At 37.2% G+C, this 24,173-nt stretch overlaps 1 protein-coding gene across 13 annotated transcripts in view; it reads right to left on the reverse strand.

Annotated features, from left to right (window-relative positions):
* LOC147833949 (uncharacterized) overlaps nucleotides 1–24,173 on the reverse strand; it is a 181,753-nt gene that overhangs the window by 136,819 nt on the left and 20,761 nt on the right. For 12 of the 13 annotated variants that reach the window (XR_015507410.1, XR_015507412.2, XR_015507413.2 and 9 more), the window contains one exon: nucleotides 1,806–1,930. Coding sequence is in view for 1 of the 13 variants with exons in the window: in XM_087281486.1 (XP_087137612.1) it covers nucleotides 1,806–1,930 (125 nt within the window). In the remaining 12 variants the exon portion in view is untranslated. Of the gene's footprint in view, nucleotides 1–1,801; nucleotides 1,931–24,173 lie in introns of all 13 variants that reach the window. The other variant, XR_015507409.1, reaches the window with a different exon arrangement.

Below are 24,173 nucleotides of genomic sequence, written 5' to 3' on the forward strand. Positions count from 1 at the left end.
GTGCTTCAGACTGAGTCAAGCCCAGTTTGATGAACTGTTGTATAGTGTCGGCAAGAGGATTTTTCCCTGGGACACCAACAATAGACGCTACCTCATAATCACGGCCCTTTAAAATCAAGCTCCCAATTGGTTAACACAGGGTAAATGTCTGCTGAAGTTCAGATTTTCAAACTTGTACGATTCATTCATCAAACGCGCAAAATGCTCAGCTCGCACTTCATTCGTGCAAATTGCATCATTCGTGTCACCTCATTTGTGCGTTTCGTGCTGCAGGATGTCTATTCGCATCTTTGCATTGACTAAACATGTAAATCACTCTCACTTGATGCTTCATCCTTGTCTATGTGAACACAGCAAATTAACGTACGTGTAACAGCAGTTTGCGACTATGCCGCCAGGGGGCACAAAGGGACGGGATGCAAATGGACAAAAATATGCAATAGCTGTATTTGTATTTTAATAACGTGCTACTTATAAATGAAGATGAAATAACGAAATCAAGCATTATAATTCTTTCAATAATTATAAAAAACTGTTTAACAAGCTTTATCATCATTGTAAATTTAAGTGCAATGAGGATTCATTTTGGAAAGTAAAATTAATGAAATAAAAGACAACTAAAATGAAAGTACAAACATATTTACACAAATAAATAAATAGATAAATAAATAAATAAAGCAGTGTTTTAGCCTAAATATAGAGAGATGCACAGTGTTTGTTATTTTAAAGTGTTACAGTAGGACTAAAACAGTCAATAAATAAGCTTTTTTATTTACGTTTTCATTTACATTTTCTTTGTTGATTTATTTTTACTTTCTCTCTTTATGTCTTAATTATTGTACATAAATAATAAATAAATTGTTAAATAAGCCTAAATAATTATTTATCTAGCTTCGGGAATAGGTGAACTATTTTCTCCTTTTTAGTAAGTAATAGCAGTTGTGATGACATACGGTGCAGTCAGGCCTTAAACATTAAAACATTTATTACTTTTTTAATTAAATACTTGCTTCATACTTGCATGCACTTATTTTTTTAAATAGTGTTAATCTTACTCTAACAATTTTTTTATTACAACAATGGCTTGAGTTGCTAAATGATTTAGAGTAATTTTTAAAATCGAAAAACTTTTTTTTCACATGAGCATGTCTTGATAACAGTGTTTTCAGCATCTCTTATATGTTATATGCTACACTGCAAGCAAATGTAGTCCAAATCTTTGTTCTTGTTTTTTTATGTGAGTCTTATTTGTTTTTCTCATGTTAGTGTGAACAGCACAAACTGCATGTAATCATACTCTACAGTATCTTTTAATTACATTTTTGTGTTTCTTTCATATAAATTTGACAGAGATCAGATTTTTGGGAATATGACAGCAGTGTCAACAATTTTGTCACATTTCATATAAATTTAACAACTGACATGAATCATTGTTCTACCCTTACATGTACAACAATCATCCTCTTCCTCCTCAATGACTGCTCATTAATCCTTAGACACGTATGACTGTATCAGATTGGCATGATTTGAATCTTCAGCATGATCGGCTGTTAAATTAAAATCTGCTCTACCATGATGGCTCACACTGAGGCAGTGAAAGATGCTTGTCACAACTTGTTGCAACCTTTTAGTGCTTTCAAACACATAAACATTTATTTTCAACACAGGCTCATTCTGAAAATGTAGTCCTATATACTTTTCTGGAGATTGAAAATTATGTACCCAGAAGTCCGCATGGCTGCATTTCATCTTTAAAACAAACGATAAAGGGCGGTTTGACGCCTCATATCAGTGTGACCACTTACCGGCATGTGTACGGTTTTCCTGTTGTTACCAGTTTTTTCGGTGACTCGCAGCATACATTGGCGGACTTCAGATGCAGAAAAGAGTTGACCATGACGACAGGGTTCAAGTCCAGCGAAGAACAGTTCTAGAAAGCAGGTAAGACAAAAAACAAAAGCCAAAAAATAAATGAATAAACAACTAAAAAAACACAGTAAGAATGTGGTAAAGTCTAAAAACATGATAAAAATCAAGGGGCTTTTTTTCTGTATTGTTTTTCAAAACACTGTCAGTTGGGTTTAGGGAAGTGGGTGTTCGCTGGTCAATCTGTGCTTTTTAAAACACTATTGGTTAGATTTAGGGGAGGAGGAGGGTGGGTCATTCATTCAGTCAAGTCAGTCAGTCGACAGCAACCTCTTTTGGATTTATGTGAGAATAGCAGGAGCAAATGGCACATCGGTTTCTAGTGAATTCTCGAAAACAAAAGCTGCAAAAAAACATAGCTCCTGGAACGTATTAGTTGCTCTCCAAAAATGTATATAGCGGTATGTTGTCAGAATAAGCCTGGGTTGTTTATTTTAGGTTTTAGAAACTGAAATGCACAGTAGTGCTAGCAAATCAAATCATTCATAGTTTGTAAAATACACGCTGATGTTTGTGGAAACACCAGCTCTATTTACCTCTCCATCTGTGCATGTTGTTTATATAATGTGGGGAAAAAATGTAAAATGCCCCAAATATCAACCCAAGTTTGTAATGAAAATGTTTTTCAAATTTGTTGTCAAAGAGAAATATTTCAAAAGAAAACATGTTTATATAAAAATTAATTAATATACAATAATATTATATAGAAACTAAAATAACTGTTAAAATTAAATGTTTTAAAATATTATTATATATATATATATATATATATATATATATATATATATATATATATATATATTTTTTTTTTTTTTTTTTTTTTTTTTTTTAAGTTGCAATAATGATAATAATTATTATAATTATAATAAGGTGGCATGGTGGCTTAGTGGGTAGCACTCTCGCCTCACATCTAAAACGCTGGTTCGAGTCCTGGCTGGGCCAGTTGGATTTATTTTTGTGTGAAGTTTGCATGTTTTCCCTGTGTTTGTGTGGGATTCCTCCAGGTGCTCCGGTAAACAAAACTTGCTTTTTACATGGCGGAAATGGCCCCCTTAGCGAGGATAAAGAATAAGCCTCCTGTATTTGGCCTCTTTACTTTTTCTTTACTTTACTTTTACTCTTTACTTTACTCATTTACTTTCATGGATAAGGAAACAGTGTTGTACGTACTCCACTGAAGACATCCATAAGCCTACATATTTAATTTTGTTAGTTAAGTGTAAATATTTGTTTCAAAGCTATTTCTAAATTCAGTTCTAATTTCCAGCAAAAGGATAAATGAACAATAATAACGAAGTATATTAGACTGCGAGAGTATATGAGTGTATCTGCTGTGTAAAACATATGCTGGAATAGTTCATTCCGTTGTGGTGACCCCTGATAAATAAGGGACTAAGCCGAAGGAAAATGAATGAAATAATTATAATAATAATAATTTGATGCATTTCTACATTCTGTTGTTGTTTTCTAAGAAATTATATAAATATGTTTCATGTTTGGTAAAAATGAAATAAAATGAAATATACATATTTTTAAATGTTTATAGCTGCCACTGACACATGAGGCTAAATGTATTAGCATGTAAAAGTTATGCTAAAAGCATTAGCCCTTGGGTGCATTCACATTTTACAATTGTTCTGCAAATTAGTGAAATAAAGTCATTTCAATCAGAACCTAAAATATGTAGCCAATCACATATTTGTCTCTCAAATTCCTTTCTTTAACCAACAGCTTGGTTTGAAAGTGACTTAATCAACGTACAATTACACAAAATAACATCGGGAAAAACACATGTACAAAAATATATGCATATCACAATGCACTCATAAACGGCTTTTGTTTTCCTCTGTCTGTATTCCCTCATTATGGTGAGAGGCTGATGTTTGCTTAAACATATCTCCACAGCAGCACTCTCGAACCCTCTGGGTCAATTACCTAATCTTAATAACCGTAATTGCTGAGCTTGGAAAGTAGCTGAGCTATTAATTCTAGTGTGGACCACTGGAGAATCGAGAGCCGCTGCCAGAAACGACACATTCAAACACACACTCACACACATGTAATCACACTGATGTCAAAGCCGAGGGTTAACAAACACATCACAGTGCCGATGTAGCTACAAGACAGACGGCATTGTCATATATGTTCATTATTCATCAGCGACGATGGGGGGAGGTGGATAATTAGTGAGACATTGCACCCCCTCGGCCTTCTTTACTCTGTTAGCAGGTCCAAACAGAGGAATCCCCAGCACACAGGGGAGAATCAATCGATCCCTGTGCGAAAAAAAGATTGATCCAAGAACCATCCCACTGCCTTTAATGAAGCCGTCTGCCAGGGAATACTGCTCTCACACCATTACCCAGCAGCCCTTTCACCACAGGAGGCCCATATCAGACTGCAGCTACTACGCGAATTACAATGTGCGCGAGGAAGGGGGCATCACATATTAATACGCTTGTGCAATCTTCTCAGTGCGATCAGGACGGGTTCGCATCTGAGCGAAGACATCGAAGGTGACCCCCAATCAATAGTGTCAGACTAAAAATAGGCAGGAGGGAAATGTCAGCTGTCATTCTGGCACTTTGGACCAATTCCTGGTGTAGCGCTGAGAAAACGATCCGCGCTGAGAGATTATTCGTCAAAGCTGCATAGAAACTAACTAAACTCAGGACCTATGACTGGAAAGATTTTTACTTGTGTGAAAATGAGGGATTAGTAACTGCTGCTGTAACTGTCGGATAGATCTCTTACTTTGATATAAGTTTTGATAATTTTACTGATGTTTCTCAAACATATTGCAAGTACTGGTGAAGGAATTAAATTCTATCAAGTTAACATAATTGACATTGGTGTATTAGTTGATTTATTCATTATATTATTGATATTGGTGATATTTTATCTGTGATCTGATGGTTTTTTATTCAGAACATGATGCATGTTATACGTGTTTTTTTTTGTGTTTTTTTACCACAGTTGATACAGTCAAAGTTTGTTGACTACGGCTGCAATTATTTGGGCAAAACATATATAAAAGATATTAAAGTAATTGTTTTTAAAGTAATTGCTTTTTATGTTTAAAATATTTTTTATTCTTGTGTTTAAAGCTTTGGTCATTCTGCTAATTCAGTGTCTCAGAGTCATTTAGAATTTTTTATTAAATGCTGGCTTAACCCACAATAAAGTTTTTATTACCACAGGTTTTTAAACACGTTTTATATAATTTCAAATGTGTGTGTGTGTATATATATATATATATATATATATATATATATATATATATATATATATATATATATATATATATATATATATATATATATTGCATTCTGTATAAGTGCACATACATTGTTTATCCATAGTGTTTACAAGGTCATAATACAGCAATATAACATGCATTTAGTTTGAGCTAGCTTTTGCAGCTGGACATTGCTTTACAATGCCCTTGATGAGTGAACATTAGCCAGTTGGGGAGTGTCTTTTGTCTTTCCAGGTGTGAATTATTCATGATCATTGTCACTCCCACGCATACAGTATTCTGACCCAGACACTAACTTTACAAAATGTAAATCATTGTAATGTTTTCTTTGAATGAGAGAACAGAATAATTTTCACATAATTGTGAAGTAAATATTTAAGCCTATAATACTGGTTACTGAAAAGTCTTGATCAAGCCCATTTAGTGTGGCTTTTTGGACCTTTCTTCAACCAATTTTTTTCTCTAAATACTACTCACCACGCGTAATATATATATATATATATATATATATATATATATATATATATATATATATATATATATATATATATATATATATATATATATGAGACGCAGTGGCACAGTAGGTAGTGCTGTCGCCTAACAGCAAGAAGGTCGCTGGGTTAAACCTTGGCTCAGTTGGCGTTTCTGTGTGGAGTTAGCATGTTCTCCCTGCGTTCGCGTGGGTTTCCTCCGGGTGTTCCGGTTTCCCCCACAGTCCAAAGACATGTGGTACAGGTGAATTGGGTAGGCTAAATTGTCTTTACTGTATAAGTGTGTGTGTGGATGTTACTCCGGATTAATAAAGGGACTAAGCAGACAAGAAAATGAATGAATATATATATATATATATATATATATATATATATATATATATATATATATATATATATATATATATATATATATATATATATATATATATATTTTTTTTTTTTTTTTTTTTTTTTTTTTTTTTTTTTTTTTGCGACGCAGTGGCGCAGTGGGTAGCACGTTCGCCTCACAGCAAGAAGGTCGCTGGGTCGCTGGTTCGATCCTCGGCTCAGTTGCCGTTTGCATGTTCTCCCTGCGTTTGCGTGGGTTTCCTCCGGGTACTCTGGTTTCCCCCACAGTCCAAAGACATGTGGTACAGGTGAATTGGGTAGGCTAAATTGTCCGTAGTGTATGAGTGTGTGTGTGTGTATGTGTGGATGTTTCCCAGAGATGGGTTGCGGCTGGAAGGGCATCCGCTGCGTAAAAAAAACTTGCTGGATAAGTTGTTGGTTCATTCCGCTGTGGCGACCCCAGATTAATAAAGGGACTAAGCCGACAAGAAAATGAATGAATGAATATTTATATATATATATATATTTATTCAAGCATGTACATCTAAATCTTTCACATATTGTTGTAGCACAAGCAAATAAAAAAAAATACATGATGGCCAATACTATGAAATAAGTAGCTGAAATAAGTACAAATATCAGGGCATGTCAAAACATCTCAGGGGCCCCAAAATCACCTTAGACACCAGAGGGTTAAGAATGATTATAGAAAGCATTTTCAGTAATGATATCCAGTGCCTAATATGCCGCAATAAATGTATGGAAGTGCCTTACAACCCTGCAAACAAAGATTTATCAAGACCACACGAAAAACTAAGAGATAAATGAGAAATTTCATTTAATACACAAGCTACAATAGCAACATGGCTGCAAAAGTGAACAAGGAGACCCACAAATGTAAAAAAATGGCCATTAAAAAGGATTTTTATGACAAACAGGCATCTGATTTGTTACCCTCATAATGGCATAAATGTGTTATGGTATCATCATCAAAGAAATGTTTAAAAAATAGCTAGATTTTATTAACGTTAGTCACGTACAATAACTGCTGCAAAATTTGCACAAAATATTGTAAATTCTAGACAAAATAGGCCAGCATGTAGTGGTAGAGGTAGGGCGAATAGTAGTATATTAGTATTTTTGTTAAATTTATAGTTTTTCTGAAGTGATGTTGTGTTGTCTGCCAAATTTTCCTACTCTTTTTGTTTACTTTTCGGAAGTACCATAGGAATATTCACTCAAGTTAATTTTGACAAATCAGAATACATGTAGGTAATAAGTTCAATGGCACATCTGGACAACAAGTGATGTTGATGTTTCACATGACTTTTGGTCCATTTCAACTAGTTAAGACCAAGAGCAATCAGTGTGGTGTGTTAAGAAACCAAAACCACAGAAAAACCCAATGATGTATCATTTGTTGCCCTTGGTCTGGACCAAAAAAACAAAAACAAACCATTGGTGTAAAAGCACCATCTGTGCCGCTGGTTGATGAAGTGTTTTTCCCATACTAATCTCTATGTAATCTTTGTTAAAGTGTCATAAGCCATAAACTATACCACTAGCTAAGAGGAGAAACATATCAATACAAACTTTAATTTGATGAAAAGCAGTAAATGGAAAGGAGAGAAAAAGAAGAAAAAAAATCAAGACATTTGACAATGGATTTAATCCCATGAAGCATTCCATATAATCCAAATAATTGAAAAATTTGAGAGAAATATAAAATTACTCATTCAATGTTGTTGGATGTGTATATATAGAAACAATATATTTGTTTATTATTAATTTTAAAGTAGAATGGAAGATATGCATACTGTATATGAACAAATGTTTATGCATATTTTTAGGGACAAAGACTCAAATGCATAATTGTTTTAATCAAATCTTAAGCAGAATCATGCATTCTTCATTGGAATGGATGGAGGTTTGCATCATGTTGATTGCAAATATACTTATTTTTCAATAAAAAAAAATTATAGAAAACTAATTAATGGAATTAAAATATAATTTTTTTTACCAAGTGTTTTGTGTATGCCATTTTTCATGGTAAGAGTACCATTGCATTAGCTTGGCAACATGCAAATGTCAAATTGAATTGGCATCAATTTAACTAAGCTTAGACTCCCATGAATTGCACTTTAAGCACCCTATGTAATGTGTGGAAATGCTGACAATAAGTTCTCAAAATTAGACACATAGGTTGAAATTGCAGTTAAAATACTGCCTAAGAAATCAGCTAGACTGTAGTCAGTTCTGCAGTTTTTAAACTCGGCTAAAACGTTGTGAATATGTTCCTGTTAGTAAATAATGTTCATATGGTTAATGTGATTCTCTGCACCTGTGGTTTTTGATGGACTCTCCTCGGTCCAGAAGAGAACTGACTTCATAGATCTCAGAAAATCACCTTGAAAGCAGCTGGTTAAAAGTCATTGTGAAAAAGTGAAATTCGGAGAAAATATTTAGTTTGCAACACCTAATAAAACGTTATGTTTAGGGCCAGATGTACTGCTTGCATCTATGCAAACCCTGTACAGGTGTTCAGAAAAGCACTATAAAAGTCTAAGATTTGCAGTACTCTGTTTACCAATATTTGCATACTCTCCAGACTTGAAGCAGAAGAGCAACAGCAGCATATGGTCACAGTAGAGTTTGCGTTTACTCAGGCTAACCAAAACTGGACAACAGAGTTATTAAAAAGGTTGCCTGCTTTAATGGGCTTTGATTTCCGTTGCGACTTTCGGATGGTAGGGTCAGAATTTGGTGTAAACAACATGAAAGCTTTGATCTATCCTGCCTTGTATCAAAGATTCAGGCTGCTGGTGGCATAATGATGTGGGGGAGATTTTCTTGTCACGCTTTGTGCCCCTTTGTACTAATTAAGCATTGGTTAAACACCACATCAAACCTGCATATTTTTGTTGACCATATACATCCCATCATGACCATGTGAACACATCTTGTTTTAGGTACTTACAGGAGGACAAACCACCTCAGCTCAAATCATCTCAAATTTGTTTGTTGAACAGTCATTGGGTTTCCATCCTAGCTTGAAACTAATCATTTCACAGTTTACAATAAAATGAAAGAAATCCAAAGGCAAATTAGGTGCATTGTCACGGTTGCAGGTAGAGACAGGATGATGACTCAAATGCAAAACTAAAATTGGTAACACGAGGGGAAAACATTAACAGGACATGACAGGACAAGGCGATAAATGATGTGTGATGAACTGGCACAGAACAGCACACAAGAGGAGACTATAAAGAGAAAGAATTAACAAACAAACAGGTGAACATAAACTAATTATGGGTTAACAACGAGGGTGGGACTAGACAATAGATAGGAGCACATGATACAAAGACACAACACAAGCCATGTGCTCACGTAAAAAACAGAACTAAAACACGCAGCCAACATGTTCAAATAAAACACAACAATAAAGCCTGTGACGAATGTAAACATAAACCACATGCTAAACACAACACTAACATAAACAGAACATAAGACACGAGCAAATGATAAATGAAAACACTAACCGTGCACTCACATGCGGCATGCATGTTTCCAATCCCAGTGCCAACCAAAACTAACTAGACTGGAGCACTGAGAATGAAAACAACATGCCGCAAACAAAACAAACACACCAGAATGAGAGCGCGCAGCCTGAGCACGCCCGGACCTTGTGCACCTGCATCCAGCGGGAGCCCGCACGGCCCGAACACAGCCAAGACGGCGCTCATATAATGACCAGGACAGACAATGACGAGAAATAAGAGTAAAACTTGAGCCGAGCACAACATTCTAGACAAGACAGGACTAGTGCCCGGACTCTGCCACCAAAGCAAAAATTAAGAAGACCGAAGTAGCAGAATCTGGACATGCATTTTCATCAAGTTGTTAGAGCAGCTGACTGTAGTGCTGATAACATATGACCTGTTTCAACTGAGTGGTACAATACGGTATGGTACGGTACACTTTTATGGTTGTTTCCACGGTCAAAAGGTGGAAACGCAGTGCAAATGTAAGCCTGTTAAAGGTGACTCATACCGACCCGTACCATACTGTACTGTACCACTCAGTGGAGACGGGCCAATAGTAACCAACAGTAAACAAGGCTAGCATAATGGAGACAGCTAATGGGTTACATACACATGGGTGTAATGTTTACTACAAGACCAAAACCACAGCAAGCAAGTGTAAAACCTTTTTTGCACACTTAAATACTTTTATTTAAAATTTTGCCAATCCATCACTGGTTTTTCATGCCATACTTCAAAATGCACATTAACACAGAGTGATGTTAATGAGTTTACTAAACGCAAATATCCTCCACAGTCACCATATCTCAATCCATGTGTGCATCTAGTATGTGCAACCAACAAATATGTGGCAAACGCTTAATGCTGTCATCTCACTGTGGACTAAAATCTCTAACGAATGTTTTCAGCAACTGGGGCAAAGGGGCTCCAACTCAGTACTAGTACTAGCAATGTGTAACAAATGCAGTGAGTAAAAGAGTTTCACTAACAATATATCGGTGAAAATAATTTTTTTAACTTTAAGCAAGCAAGCAAATAACCAAACAAACAAAAAACTTCCCCATGAGTATTTCAGGGCTTCAAATTCTTAAGAGGTCAATATATTGTATATATTTCAGAGTTCAGAACTGCTCTTGATATACTCAGGTACATTATACCCAAATAATACACAATTGAGATAAGTATATCTCTGATTCATTGTGCTATGTAACCCCCAGTCTCTCCGTGAGCCCATTTATTAGACATGTCAGTATATAATGGTGCTCTTTAGTTCTTAAGTATATAGAGTCTGTTCACAGGCTGGGGCATTTGTCATCTTAATGACAGTAATTTCCTCTTCTTTTATCCTGCCTGCTGTAGCTTCAAGTGATCCCGACACCCGATACTGACTTTCGGCCGACTCCGCTAGTGGACATCTGTCGCTCTGACCTGTGTCACATCGCATCTCATCTCATTTTCAAGCCATGTCTGGCACACGGCGGTACAGGCATGTCCATGTTAATGCCAGCATCTCGTTCTGGGCAAGATTTACAAATTTACAGACACATTGACCTATTCCTTTAGCTTTAGCATCAATGTCAGCGTATGCCCGCTTCGCACCATGATGGCACATTGCTGTCAAGAATCATATTGAGCTGACATTGAAACGACGGCCCTCCGTCCGCTTACAGCTGTGGCTTCCGGATATGACGCTTGAGTGCTTGGGGCTGGAAGATTCCCAACATGGCTGGAGGCGGGAAACACGGGTGCAGGAGACAGAAAATGAGAGAGAGCAGAAGCGCGGGCGGCTTAAGCTCGGGCTGCAGTGGTTGCCATAGAGACAGATGAGGAGAGAAAGTGAAGCAAAGGCACTAAAATAAGAAATGGCCACAGGTAATCAGCGGCGAGCTGTCGCAATAATGTTGACATCTTGCTCATAACTAGTGACTGAGGCAAGAGCTGAAAAGTCAGTGTCTTATTTTGTAACGACGGGGATAGGTATAGAATCACAAAATGGGAGGAAATTAAAGTTCGCTGCAGTTCAGGCCTGGGGAGTTTGTTGCATGAGCTGCTTGCAGATTTTAAAAAAAAATTATAAATATTGTACTTTAATGTATTACATTGTTCACTCAAAAAACAATTACAACCCATGATGACATTGTAAACTTGGGATGTTAAGAAACATTTTAGCAAATGTATTTATTTTTTGACAATGCAGTGGTTACTAATATGTCAGTTGTTTTAAAGGAGTTAAATTATCCTTTTTTACACTTTTAACTTTCTTTCATGTTTAAAAGTTTCAAAGCAGGTCAGAGCTTATAGCCTAGTGGTTAGGGCATCAACACATATGTAGCACTGAGGTGTTCATGGTGACCCGAGTTTGCATCCTGGCTCAAGATCCTTTGATGATCACTCCCTTCACTTTTCTGTGATCTCCACTGTCCCCCATATTAAAGGTGATCCCCCCCCCCCCCCCCCCCCCCCCAAATAACTTTAAAAAAGTTTTACTATTTATGGTCACCAGCTTTTAGTTGGTCAATGGCATGGGCTATTTCAGTTCTTCAAAATAGCAATGCGCCAACAATGCATCTTAAAACACCTTCTTTCTAGATTGGCACATTCGTGAGTCCACAAAGCGGCACAAATTTATTTGCTATTCAAACAACGTGGCGCAAAACATGAAAATTAATGTTGCGCTGGTCTGAAAATAGCAACAAATCACACCAGTCTTATGTATGTCTTGCGCCTTTATGCCCAGGGTGTATGATAGAGCCTGGTACCTAATTGTTTCCAACATACACCACACCAATGCTATTAAAAGGACAGTTCAACCAAACATTTAATTTCTGTTTTTATTTTCTGACCTTTTATTGGTTTCAAACCTTTCTTCTGTTGAACACAAAATAATTTATTTTGAAAAGAGCTGGAAACCTGCAACCATTGACATTCAAAGTATTTGTTTATCTTACTGGAATTCAATGGTTACATGTTTCCAGCTTTCTTTAAAATATCTTCTTTAAAGTTCAACAGAAGAAAGAATCTCATGAAGGTTTTGAATAACTTGAGGACAAATAAATAGTGAGTATACACTCACTGGTCACTTTATTAGGTACACCTTACTAGTGCTGGGTTGAACCCCTTTTTGCCTTCAGAACTCCCTTAATACTTTGTGGCATAGATTCAACATTATGGAAATATTCCTAAGAGATTTTGGTCCATATTGACATGATGGCATCCCGCGGTGGCTGCAAATTTATCGGCTGCAGATCCATGATGCGTATCTCCCGTTCCACCACATCCTAAAGGTGCTCTATTGGATTGAGTTCTGGTGACTGTGGAGGCCATTTGAGTAAAGTGAACTCATTGTCATGTTCAAGAAACCAGTCTAAGATGATTCGCGCTTCATGACATGGTGTATTATCCTGCTGAAAGTAGCCATCAGAAGCTGGATACATTGTGGTCATAAAGGGATGGATATGGTCAGAAACAATACTCAGGTGGGCTGTGGCGTTAACACGATGCTAAGTCGGTACTAATTGGCCCAAAGTGTGACAAAAAATTTCCCACACACCATTACACCACCAGCCTAAACCATTTATACAAGGCAGGATGGATCCATGCTTTCATATCATTGACGCCAAATTCTGACCATACAATTTGAATGTTGCAACAGAAATCGAGACTCATCAGACCAGGCAACATTTTTCCAATCTTCTATTGTACAACTTTGGTGAGCCTGAGCAAATTGTTGCCTCAGTTTCCTGTTCTTGGTTGTCAGGAGTGGTATCCGGTGTGGTCTTTTGCTGCTGTAGCCCATCTGCCTCAAGGTTGGACATGTTGTGTGTTTAGAGATGCTCTTCTGCATACCTCAGTTGTAACGAGTGGTTATTTGAGGTACTGTTGCCTTTTTATCAGCTCGAACTAGTCAACTAGTCGTACTAGTGGCCATTCCTTTTTGACCTCTGGCATCAACAAGGCATTTGCTCCCACAGAACTACCACTCACTGGGTGTTTTCTCTTTTTCGGACCATTCTCTGCAAACCCTAAAGATGGTTTTGCGTGAACATCTCAGTATATCAGCAATTTTTGAAATACTCAGACCAACAACCATGCCATGTTCACTTAAATCCCCTTTCTTCCCTATTTTAATGCTCAATATGAACTGCAGCAGATTGTCTTGATCATGTGTCTACATGCCTAAAATGCGCTGAGTTGCTGCCATGTGATTGGCTGATTAGAAATTTGCGTTAATAAACAGTTGTACCTTTTATGTGTGTGTGTACCATATATGTCGTTCACATTCTGTGATATGTATCAAAATCAAACAGTGCCACATTGCCACCAATACAGCACTGTGGTACCTCTGCAGATTTATTTATTTATTTTTTTATTTTTTTTTTGTAAAGGGAAGTGAAAAATGAGAACCCATGCGGTTGCTATGGCAAATAAAACTTTTTCATCATGAACAGCAAAGCTGAAAAGAGAAGGATGAAATTAAGGTAAAGAGAGAGAAGAGAGAGCGAAAGAAAAGAGATGGACATGAGGGAGAAGTATAATATTGAGCGATGCAGTCAGGGGCACAATAAAAACAGCTCTCAGGAGAGAACGCTGCAGTCAACAGCTCTTATGAGCCACTCAAGACATCAGTGTTGTACAGGTATTGTGTGGGCAAAACTTCAATGGAGTGATGGCGCTTTTAATCCAAATCATTTCTGACCTAAACTGCATGCATAAATGGAGCATAATATCAGTTTACAATGCCAGCCAAAGGTTTGAAGATGGCACGTTAAATCAGACGTTAATCCTTGCTGAAGTCTCGGATTAATCCACAAGCCTCATTTACATGGACAAAGCCTAAACTTACAAAGGAGTGTGATTTTGGATCACTTATTTATAGCTTCCACCTTTGAGCTGTGTGTGTTTTACTGGTGAGAGTGTGTTTGTGGGTGTTTGTGTAGATATTTGATCATGTCTGAATGGTAAGAAGTAGGCGGACGCCTGAGGGTTTGCTCTTTCTCTCTCTCTCTTTATTTTCCTCCACTGCTCCTTCATCCCAGAGCAGTGGTTAAGCCCGTATTATCCCGCCTTACCCGGGCTTACATTATCATTATCATCCCTGTGTACCAACACTATTGTTACCACAGGGCAGCACTCCAACGTGTTAAGAGGCAAGCTTAAAATCGCCTAAAGAGCCAGTAGATTACCACCATTCAATATTTCTCAATGATTTCATTCTCCACACTTATATTTCCGGGACTGTGCTCCACTGGTGAATAGCACTTGGGTCATTTTCAGCTTTATTTATAGTTTATTCTTGGATGATTTTACTCTTGCATTGAAAAAAAACAGCTGCATGTCATGTGTTAAACTCTAGTCTGTAAATGAACGTTGCCTCAAATAATGTCCCCATAACTACAGAGCCAAGAAACACAATTACACAATAGAAATAAAACAAAGCCAAGTGGATAAAATGTACAAAGATCATAAACTAATAATCCTGTAGATTTACACTGAAGTGAAGACTTGAGTGGTGCTTTGAAACTAGATTATCATTAGCAATGTGCCCCTTTGACTTGGCCCAGCAACCAACCAGCTTTCACACACAAGCTCCCTGGCAAACATCCAAAATGTCTTGGTAATCATGCTAAAACCCATCCAGAGCACCTTAGTACAGCTACCTTGCAACTAGCCAGCAAACCCTGGAAACACACACAGCTTCTTTGCAATCACATTGAGTAAAATTTCAACTCCATAAAAGATTGAAAAGCACTAAGCGTTCTGGTAACCACGTTTCAGTGTGCTAAAACAACTCAAGACACCCTAGCAAACACTTGGAAAACTCTAACAGCTACTGACTGGAGCAACATTTAAGCAAAAAAACATGCACTGAAGAAGCTCTCTCTAGTAACAACCATGCAAATTTCTGATAAAAAAAACTGTAAACTGTATCACCCAGCATGCCCCCTAAAAACAACATTGTAATTGCAACCAAAATATACCAGCAATCAAAACACTTACAAAAAGACTTTAACTAGTAAAGCACACACAGCTCACTCGCTAGCATTAATTTGAAATCAGGTTACAACTCAACAACTGAATATGTCAGCAAAACCCAAACAAACAGATAACAACCAAGAAAGTATTTAAATTTTAGCAAACACCTCACCACAGCTCACACCCCAACAATATAGCAAAAACATGTGAAAAAAATTAACTAACAAAACCATAACAAATACCTAACCATGGCTTAAACCAGCTAATTTGAATGTTATGACTCGATTGAATGGGCATTATCAGGTGTTATCAGCTGATAGATATGGGCCAGTAGGGGCCTTTTGCGCATACTGGTAGGCTCAGAAGGCTGTTATCATCCATCCACATTAATCAGCAATAGATCACATAAGGCTGCAGCCGGAAGTTAATGAGAATTACCCATTCATTGTATTTTATTAACGTCTACTCCTATTCTAACCCTAAACCCAACCATCACAATAATGTAAAAACAGATCTGGATCTGGAGTCTTCTCTATTAGTATGGTTGAAAAACCATGTGGGTGGATGATAAAAGCCTTCTGAGCCTAAGGCAGAAGGTCCCTACTGGCCCACATCTATCAGCTGATAACCACTAATCAAGGCTATTTAATCGAGTGATAACATTCGAATAAGGTGCTTAAACCCACCAACAACTCAAAATATATTAGCAAAACCTTAGCAATACCTTAGCAACCACATTGAAATGCATCAACACTCTAAGCCACGAAACCATGTGGAGCATTTCAGTCTGCTAGCCTTCTCAACCACATAGCATTAAGCTGTAACCATTAGAAACTCCTTTAACCCAGGCTCATTCTGAATGCGTACCCCTATATATATTTCTGGAGAGAGCAAAATACGTCCCAGTATTTTTTTTGCAGTTTTTGTTTTTGCGAATTCGCCAGAGGCTGCTGTGTACACTTTTTTAGATCTCAGATTTCCCTTGTGAGTGCCATTCGTGCCTTCTGTTTTCACGTAAATTCAGTCAACTGTTGACTGACTTACTGACTGACTGACCAACTGACCGATCCCACCACCTTCCCCCTTCCCTAAACCCAACCAATAGTGTTTTAAAAAGTACAGATTGACCAGCGTCCAACCACTTCCCTAAACCCAACTAACAGTGATTTAAAAAGCAATTTAGAAAAAGAAAAGCCCTAACTGCAGTCAGATTTTTACCATGTTTTCAGGTTTTAGCACATTCCCACCCTGTTATTTACATGTTTATTTTATTTTATGGCTTTTGTTTTTTTCTCACCAGCTTTCTGCAACCATTCTTTGCTGTGTCGAGCTACCGGGTAAACTGGAAACAGCAGAAAAGCTGTCTATACAGAGGTAATCGGTCAGCTGGTAAGCGAGAAAAGGAACAGCATCATAACGCCCTATAGTGAACATTTTAAAGATGAAATGCAGCCATACGTAGCTCTGGCTACATATTTCGCGATTTCCAGATGTATATAGGGCTATATTTTTAGAACAAGCCTACTGTATAATGAACATCTTAGCAACCGAGTAGGAGTAGAATAATAACACTGCAGGAAGCTTGCTATTAGCAACTATTCATAACACCATAGCAAACATACCTAGTAAATACTCAGAATGTACTGCAATTATTCGATATCGAGTCACAATCATGATTTGAAACATTCTTAGATATTTTCCTCAATAAAAATAACAATAAAATGAGATATTTTCCCCAAATCGCACAGACCTAGAATTTACCCTAAAATGTTACTCAGAATGTGAACCCTAGCAAAACCTAGCAACAACTTAAACACTAATAAATACCTAGCAACTGACATTGCAACTGCTTAGAAACCATCTTGAACATCTTGGTAGCTGTGTAGCAAAGTAGTAAAACACTCTGAACAGCCAGCTAGACAAAATGCTGAAACCATTCAGAACACCTTGGCGACCACCTTGCCTATAAACTAGGTCTGGGCGATTTGGCAAAAATGCAGTCTTGACCATTATATTCCATATTAAACAACAACGATATATATTTTGAAATACTGTAAGTTGTTAATGGTTTCAGATTTAAAAGAGTAGCCCAACAATGAGTGAAGCCACAAAAATTAGAGGGTTCATTAAATGGCATAACATTTTCAGCCGATCATTTTTCAGCAGCTGAAGATCTCTAATATCAACACTTTTAGATTCCCATTGTTGCACATTTCTGCTGTGTGAATGGCTCTTAGATAAATATAGAGTAAAAAGGCAGGATCTTATCATTGTTATTGACATCAATTTTATCGTGATTCAATATAATACCGTTTAGCGGCCCAGTCATTAAACAACCCAGAATACCCAAGTAAAGCTCTAGCAACCATCCATCAACATTAAAAACACATCCTGAACATCTCAGCAATCACAGCAATGTCTTAGAATCCATTTCAAATATCTTAGCAAATAGTAATACAATAAAAACACTGAAGACACCTTACTGAAGACCATCCGTGACACCCTAGCAACTGTGCGTTAAAACCCATTTAGAACAGTCAAGCCACTAGGTACACCATAGCAACCGTGAGGCAATAGGCTGAAAACCAGCATCCACATAGCAGAATGCCACCAAGTAACACCCTGTCATTACAGCAGTGAGTTTTACCACTCTCATTTCCTTGATGCAGAAATGTGTTTTTCTATTTACTACTTCTATACTCTGAAGCTTTATGCAACAGACCTTCTGACTCCAAACAGACACGGATCGTGCAGAAACCCAGCGCTCAGTAAATTCTGCTCTTTGTATTTTTGCCTTCTCTGAACTGCATGTTCCGTATCTTGCTAAGGAAAGGGTTTGCAGCTTTGTTCTGAGTGCTCAACTATCCTCATATTAATACAGCCAGTGTGCAGGTGGAGAGAAGAGAGAGACCAACTCTCATGCCATTTACAGCTAATATGATTTTCACCACAGAGCAGAAGGCACAAAGCACAGAGGTTAAAGACTGTGTTTATATATAAAAAGCACATACGCACTTAACTTTGAGCTTTTTACACCCTTTTTCAGCAAGAAAAAAGAAGACTTTTCATTGCAGCCAATGTTTTTTTCTTCTTCTGTAAACTTAAAGCCTGCAACATTATTCTATGTCAGGTCACCAAGGGCAAGAGAAAAATACAAGCTGCGTATAAAGCTGAAAGAAAAACAGAAGAAAAAGCAGAAGAGACATACCCTTAAAATGAAAATCCTGTTTAGACATCATTGGTTCCATGAAGAGCATTTTACATCAGTGGAACCTTTAAAATGGAAAATAATGGTGGGAGGTGGGGGTAGATTTTTTTTATGTTCTTATGAGAGCTAAAAGATTTCTTTACACCATTTGCATCAATAGTTCCATAAAGAACCTTTAACATATAAAGAACTTCCTGTAAAAGTTATTCAGGTTAATAAAATAATGGTAATTTTCAAACCTGTAGACAATTTGCTTTGTTTACAGAGAACTAGCACAGGGCACTAAATAATAATAATAATTCCTTACATTTATATAGTGCTTTTCTTGACACTTAATAAGCTTTACACTATGGGGGTAATCTTCTCATCCACCACCAGTGTGCAGCTTCCACCTGGATAACGCGACGGTGTCAGACCGCACACCACACAGAACACACACAGCTGATTGGTGGAGAAGAGACAGAGTGATGAAGCCAATTATGATATGGGGATGTTTAGGAGGCCATGATGAGCAGAGAACAGTGGAAAAATTTGCCCAGGATACCGGAGTTAAACCCCTACTCTTTTTAACAACCACAGAGAGTCAGGACCTCGGTTTAACAACTTATCTGAAAGACGGCACTTACTGAGTAGTATAGAATCCCCTTCACTCTACTAGGGTGTTAGGACCCACACAGGTTGAGTGCCCCCTGCTGGCCTTACTAACACCACTTCCGGTAGCAACCTAGCTTTCCCATGTGGTCTCCCATCCAGGTACTGAACGGGCGCAAACCTGCTTAGCTTCAGTGGGTGACCATGTGAGAGTTGCAGAGAGCTAATGCCGTAAATATAGTTGACAACAACAAAATTAATTTAAAATTCTGTTTCATGTATGTCAGTTGCTTTGTAAAGAAAAACAACATTGTAATTAAGGTAGCCAGTCATTGAAGAAATTTGCTAGAAATCAAAACATGCCTATTGACCTTATTCTGCAATGCAGAAGCTTTTTTATGGGATTGTTTTAGTTGCATATCGGTAAAATGACTAGGAATAACAAACTGCAGAAAATTATCAGAAAATGATTGTTTGCTATAAAAGCAAGTGTTTATGACTATACCTAAAATACTATTCGGATTAAGTAGCCCTATATACATTTCTGGAACGTGCAAAATACGTCCCAGGAGCTACCTTTTTTTGCAGTTTTTGTTTTCGTGAATCCACCAGAGGGTGCTTTGTACGCATTTGAGATCTCAAATTTCTCTCGCGAGTGCCATTCGTGCCTGCTCTTCTCGCATAAATACACCAGAGGCCACTGTTGACTCACTGACTGACTGACTGACTGTCCAACTGACCAATTTCCCCTTCCACCCGTTCCCTAAACCCAACTGACATGGATTTGAAAAGCAATGTAGAAAACCACATTTTCAGATTTTACCACATTCTCACCCTATTATTTAATGAACTGTTCTTCGTTGGACTCAAACCCAGTCATCACGGGCAGCACTTCTCTATGTCTCAAGTTCACCGACATACTTGGCGAGCTAACTGGACAAACTGGTTACAGCAGGAAAGCTGTAACGTTCATTTTAAAGACAAAATGCTGCCAAAGTTACTTCTAGCTACATAATTTGCGTTCTAAGGAAATGCATATAGGGCTACGTTTTCAGAATGAGTCTATGTGCATTTTAGGGCTAAAAATCAAAGGAACTGAATAAATCCAGAAGTCTAGAGCCAATACGGTTCCAATGGCTGTCTGCTCTCATGTAAAGAATAAGGTCAATAGTCAGGGAAGTCCAATCCTGCTCTTGGAGGGCAAATCTCAAAAACATTTGACTTGAAAGTTTCTAATCCATCCGCAGACCTGAATAAACTTTGCAATGGAATCATTCAGGAACTTGTGTCATCCACAATCATAAATGTTACATTTACTTCTAAATTCAGTTCTCTTTCACAAAGTATTATTTCAAAGTGCATGAAAATAAATATGTCATATGTCTGAGTCCACCTGTTTTATCCTCCTCTGCATCACCCATCACTCTGCAGGTTTTCTGTAGCTTTCTGTAGCTATTACATGCACTCAGGTATAGCTGTCATCATTTCTATTTTCTACAATTACAACTTAAAAATACATTATATGCTGATATATATATATATATATATATATATATATATATATATATATATATATATATATAGCAACTTCACAATGATTAACATAAAGAGGTGCTCCTTGGTTTAAAGTTAATAACTATGTATTTATTCCCGGAATCAGACATTGCTACTATTTTATGTTACAAATTTTTTGGTTCGAACATCGGCTCAGTTGCGTTTCTGTGTGGAGTTTGCATGTTCTCCCTACATTTGTGTGGGTTTACTCTGGGTGCTACTGTTTCCCCCACAGTCCAAAGACATGTGGCACGGGAGAATTGGGAAGTCTAAGTTGTCATGTGTGTGTGAGTGTGTGTGTGTGTGTGTCTGTCCCAGTGTTGCGATTGGAAGGGCATCCGCTGTGTAAAAACGTGCTGGATAAGTCGGTGGTTCCGCTGTGGCAACCCTAGATTAATAAAGGGACTAAGCCGACAAGAAAATGAATGATAGTTTTCAGGCAGACTTGACAAAATCTATGTTCACAATCAAACCAAAACATGCTTCTGCTCCTGAAACAAACACGCCAAAGGAGCCAGTTGTTAAAATCAATTCCTTAAATCTGGTTCAGTCTACACAATATTTTAGTAATTAAGTACTTTAGTAATTTCTATGTGAAAGAAGATGACATGGAGTCCTATATCAGTGCTCAATCCTGGCTGTGCTATTTTAATGCTACATTAAAATGTGTAAGATGGTTAACATTTTCCTTAATATATACACTGAAAAAAAAACATAAATTTACTTTCCCAGAATTCCTTACGTTTTATGCTTTTTATTAACTACTTTTTTCTTTTTTAGTTTTTCTCATCAATAATGTACATAAGAGTTTTATATTACATGTAACTTTGATAAATAATTTTTATTGCATTGCTTTATGTGTGCTACCATGATGGTGTTTAGTAGTTATGTTAAAAGGCCCTATCATACACCCAGAGCAAAAAGGCGCAAGACGTGTTTGGTGTGATTTGTTGCTATTTTTAGACCAACACAACCCTAATTTTCATGTTTTGCACCTCATTGTTTAAATAGCAAATTCAATTCCATCACTTTGTAGACTCATATGTAGGCATGGATACTGAAACTCATTACTTTATCGGTATCAGTGCTAAATTATAAAAAATCGAAGTATCGATAAGCTCTGACGTTAACAGTTCTGCTATCGGTAGTGGAGAATTATTGTTGAATAAACATTATTTACAGTAGCATCATGAAACTGACCAACCTTTTCAATTTGTGATACTCGTCTGCACAGTTGGCAATCTCATATGAGGAATGCTTGTGTCTTTGCACAATAGTACAACGGCGAGCATGTCAAGTATAAAAGCCTTCAGAGTTCTCGGCTGTGCGCGCGCACTCAATGGAGGTTCGCACACACACAGCTCGTAAGCTTACAGAGTGGCAGAGAGAACCAAACGAGTTGTATTTCTTAAATAAACAGCGAAAATGCCTGTTGCAACAAATGCAACAAGTTGTTTTCCTGTATAAGCAGAAACGCAAGCAATCTGGCTAAGTGAAAGTATCTTTCAAAGGTGCATTAACTCCAGAAAGACAAATGAAAAGTTTTGAACTGACTAGCTAAAGGTACATCATTCACATCGTTATGCTAGCAGTCAATCACATAAGGTCCAAATACCGAACCAATAAATGGTCTCAATAAAAGTAGTTATACCGTTAAAATCTTAACGATACCCATCCCTACTTATGGGTATGTAGGTCTAAAAGCAGGTGTGTTAAGGTGCATTGTTGGCGCATTGCTATTTTGAGGAGCTGAAATAGACTGCGCTGTTAACCATCTAAAAGCTGGTCACTGCCTCCATGCCTCATTACTTTTTTCAGTATATTCATGACAATTTGTATAATGTTATTATTATTATTAGTAGTAGTAGTAGTATTATTTATTATATGCATATTTTTTACATTTTAATAAAAAAACAAGTTTAGATTTGTCCACCTGTCGAGCTTTGGAGACATATGCGTCACCATATGGGGCATATGGTCATTAAAAATGTAGTCTAATGGATGTTTTTAGTGGTGAAATCCACAAAACTAAAGGAGTAAAGTAAAAAGTAGAAGTAAAGAGAAAGAGAAAGTAAAGAGGTCGAATGGAGGAGCCTCATTCTTTATCCTAATGCAAATGGTCTGCTAAACTGTTTCTTGCTAGTCAAGCATTCAGTTTGTCCATTCAGTTTTTCCACTTACCAAGCCTGCCATTTTCAGTTGAAGTCAGAATTATTAGCCCCCTAGCCCCCTGATTTTTTTTTTTATTTCCCAAATGATGCTTAACAGAGCAAGAAAACTCTTCTGAAGAAAGTCTTATTTATTTTATTTCGGCTAGAATAAGCAGTTTATATTTAAAAAAAAAAAAAAACATTTTAAGGTCAAAATTATTAGCCCCTTTAAGCTATATATATTTTCGATCTACAGAACAAACCATCATTATTTAATACCTTGCCTAATTACCCTAACCTGCCAAGTTAACCTAATTAACCTAATTAAGCCTTAAAATGTAACTTTAAGCTGTATAGAAGTGTGTTGAAAAATATCTAGTAAAATATTATTTACTGTCATCATGGCCAAGAAAAAAAACAGGGGGGCTAATAATTAGAGGGGCTAATAATTCTGACTTACGTTGCGTGACGCAACTGACTCTTAAAGGGAATTGGAGATGAGACTCTGATTGGTTTAATGCATGTTATGCTCAAAACACACCCACAACTCATTAAGAGCATAAGCACAATCCTGTTAGACCATGCGCCGTGGTTCAGACTGTATTTTTCTATCCATAAAATAGCAAAAATGGATTCAGACACGGCCTTAACGCTTTTGCACCATATGATGTAGACTTTGTGCCTAGATCATTATAATAAAGCCAAATGACCCTGAGCACCCAGTTTGGTATGTGTCTGCTTTTGGGAAACGCCTGCAATAAGTTTTGCTTCATAATATGACTTTCTCATTTCCACATGCTTATGGTTGTGCTTTTATCTGTGTAACAAAGATACGACATGTATTTGTTAGAACATCAAAACATTTGTGTAAAACACTGTAAATTATTAAACTACTGACAATTCTGACAATTCTTCTACAGTTTGTACCCTATTTTTAACTGTAAAATTCTGAAAACCACAGCTGCCATTTCCAACCACAAACAGTGATGGAAGAGGCAGAACAACACAAAAACAAGCCTCAGTGAAACTACAGAGTTGTTGTTCTTGTTTTAAAGCCCAGCACATTTTTCATGCAACAGAACAGTTTGCACAGGCTGTAAAGAAAACTGCACACTACAACTTCAACTTAGTCAGGGGTTGCCAGAG

Source organism: Danio rerio, chromosome 14 (genome assembly GCF_052040795.2).
Source record: "Danio rerio strain M-AB ecotype USA chromosome 14, GRCz13ab, whole genome shotgun sequence".
NCBI lineage: Eukaryota > Metazoa > Chordata > Actinopteri > Cypriniformes > Danionidae > Danio > Danio rerio.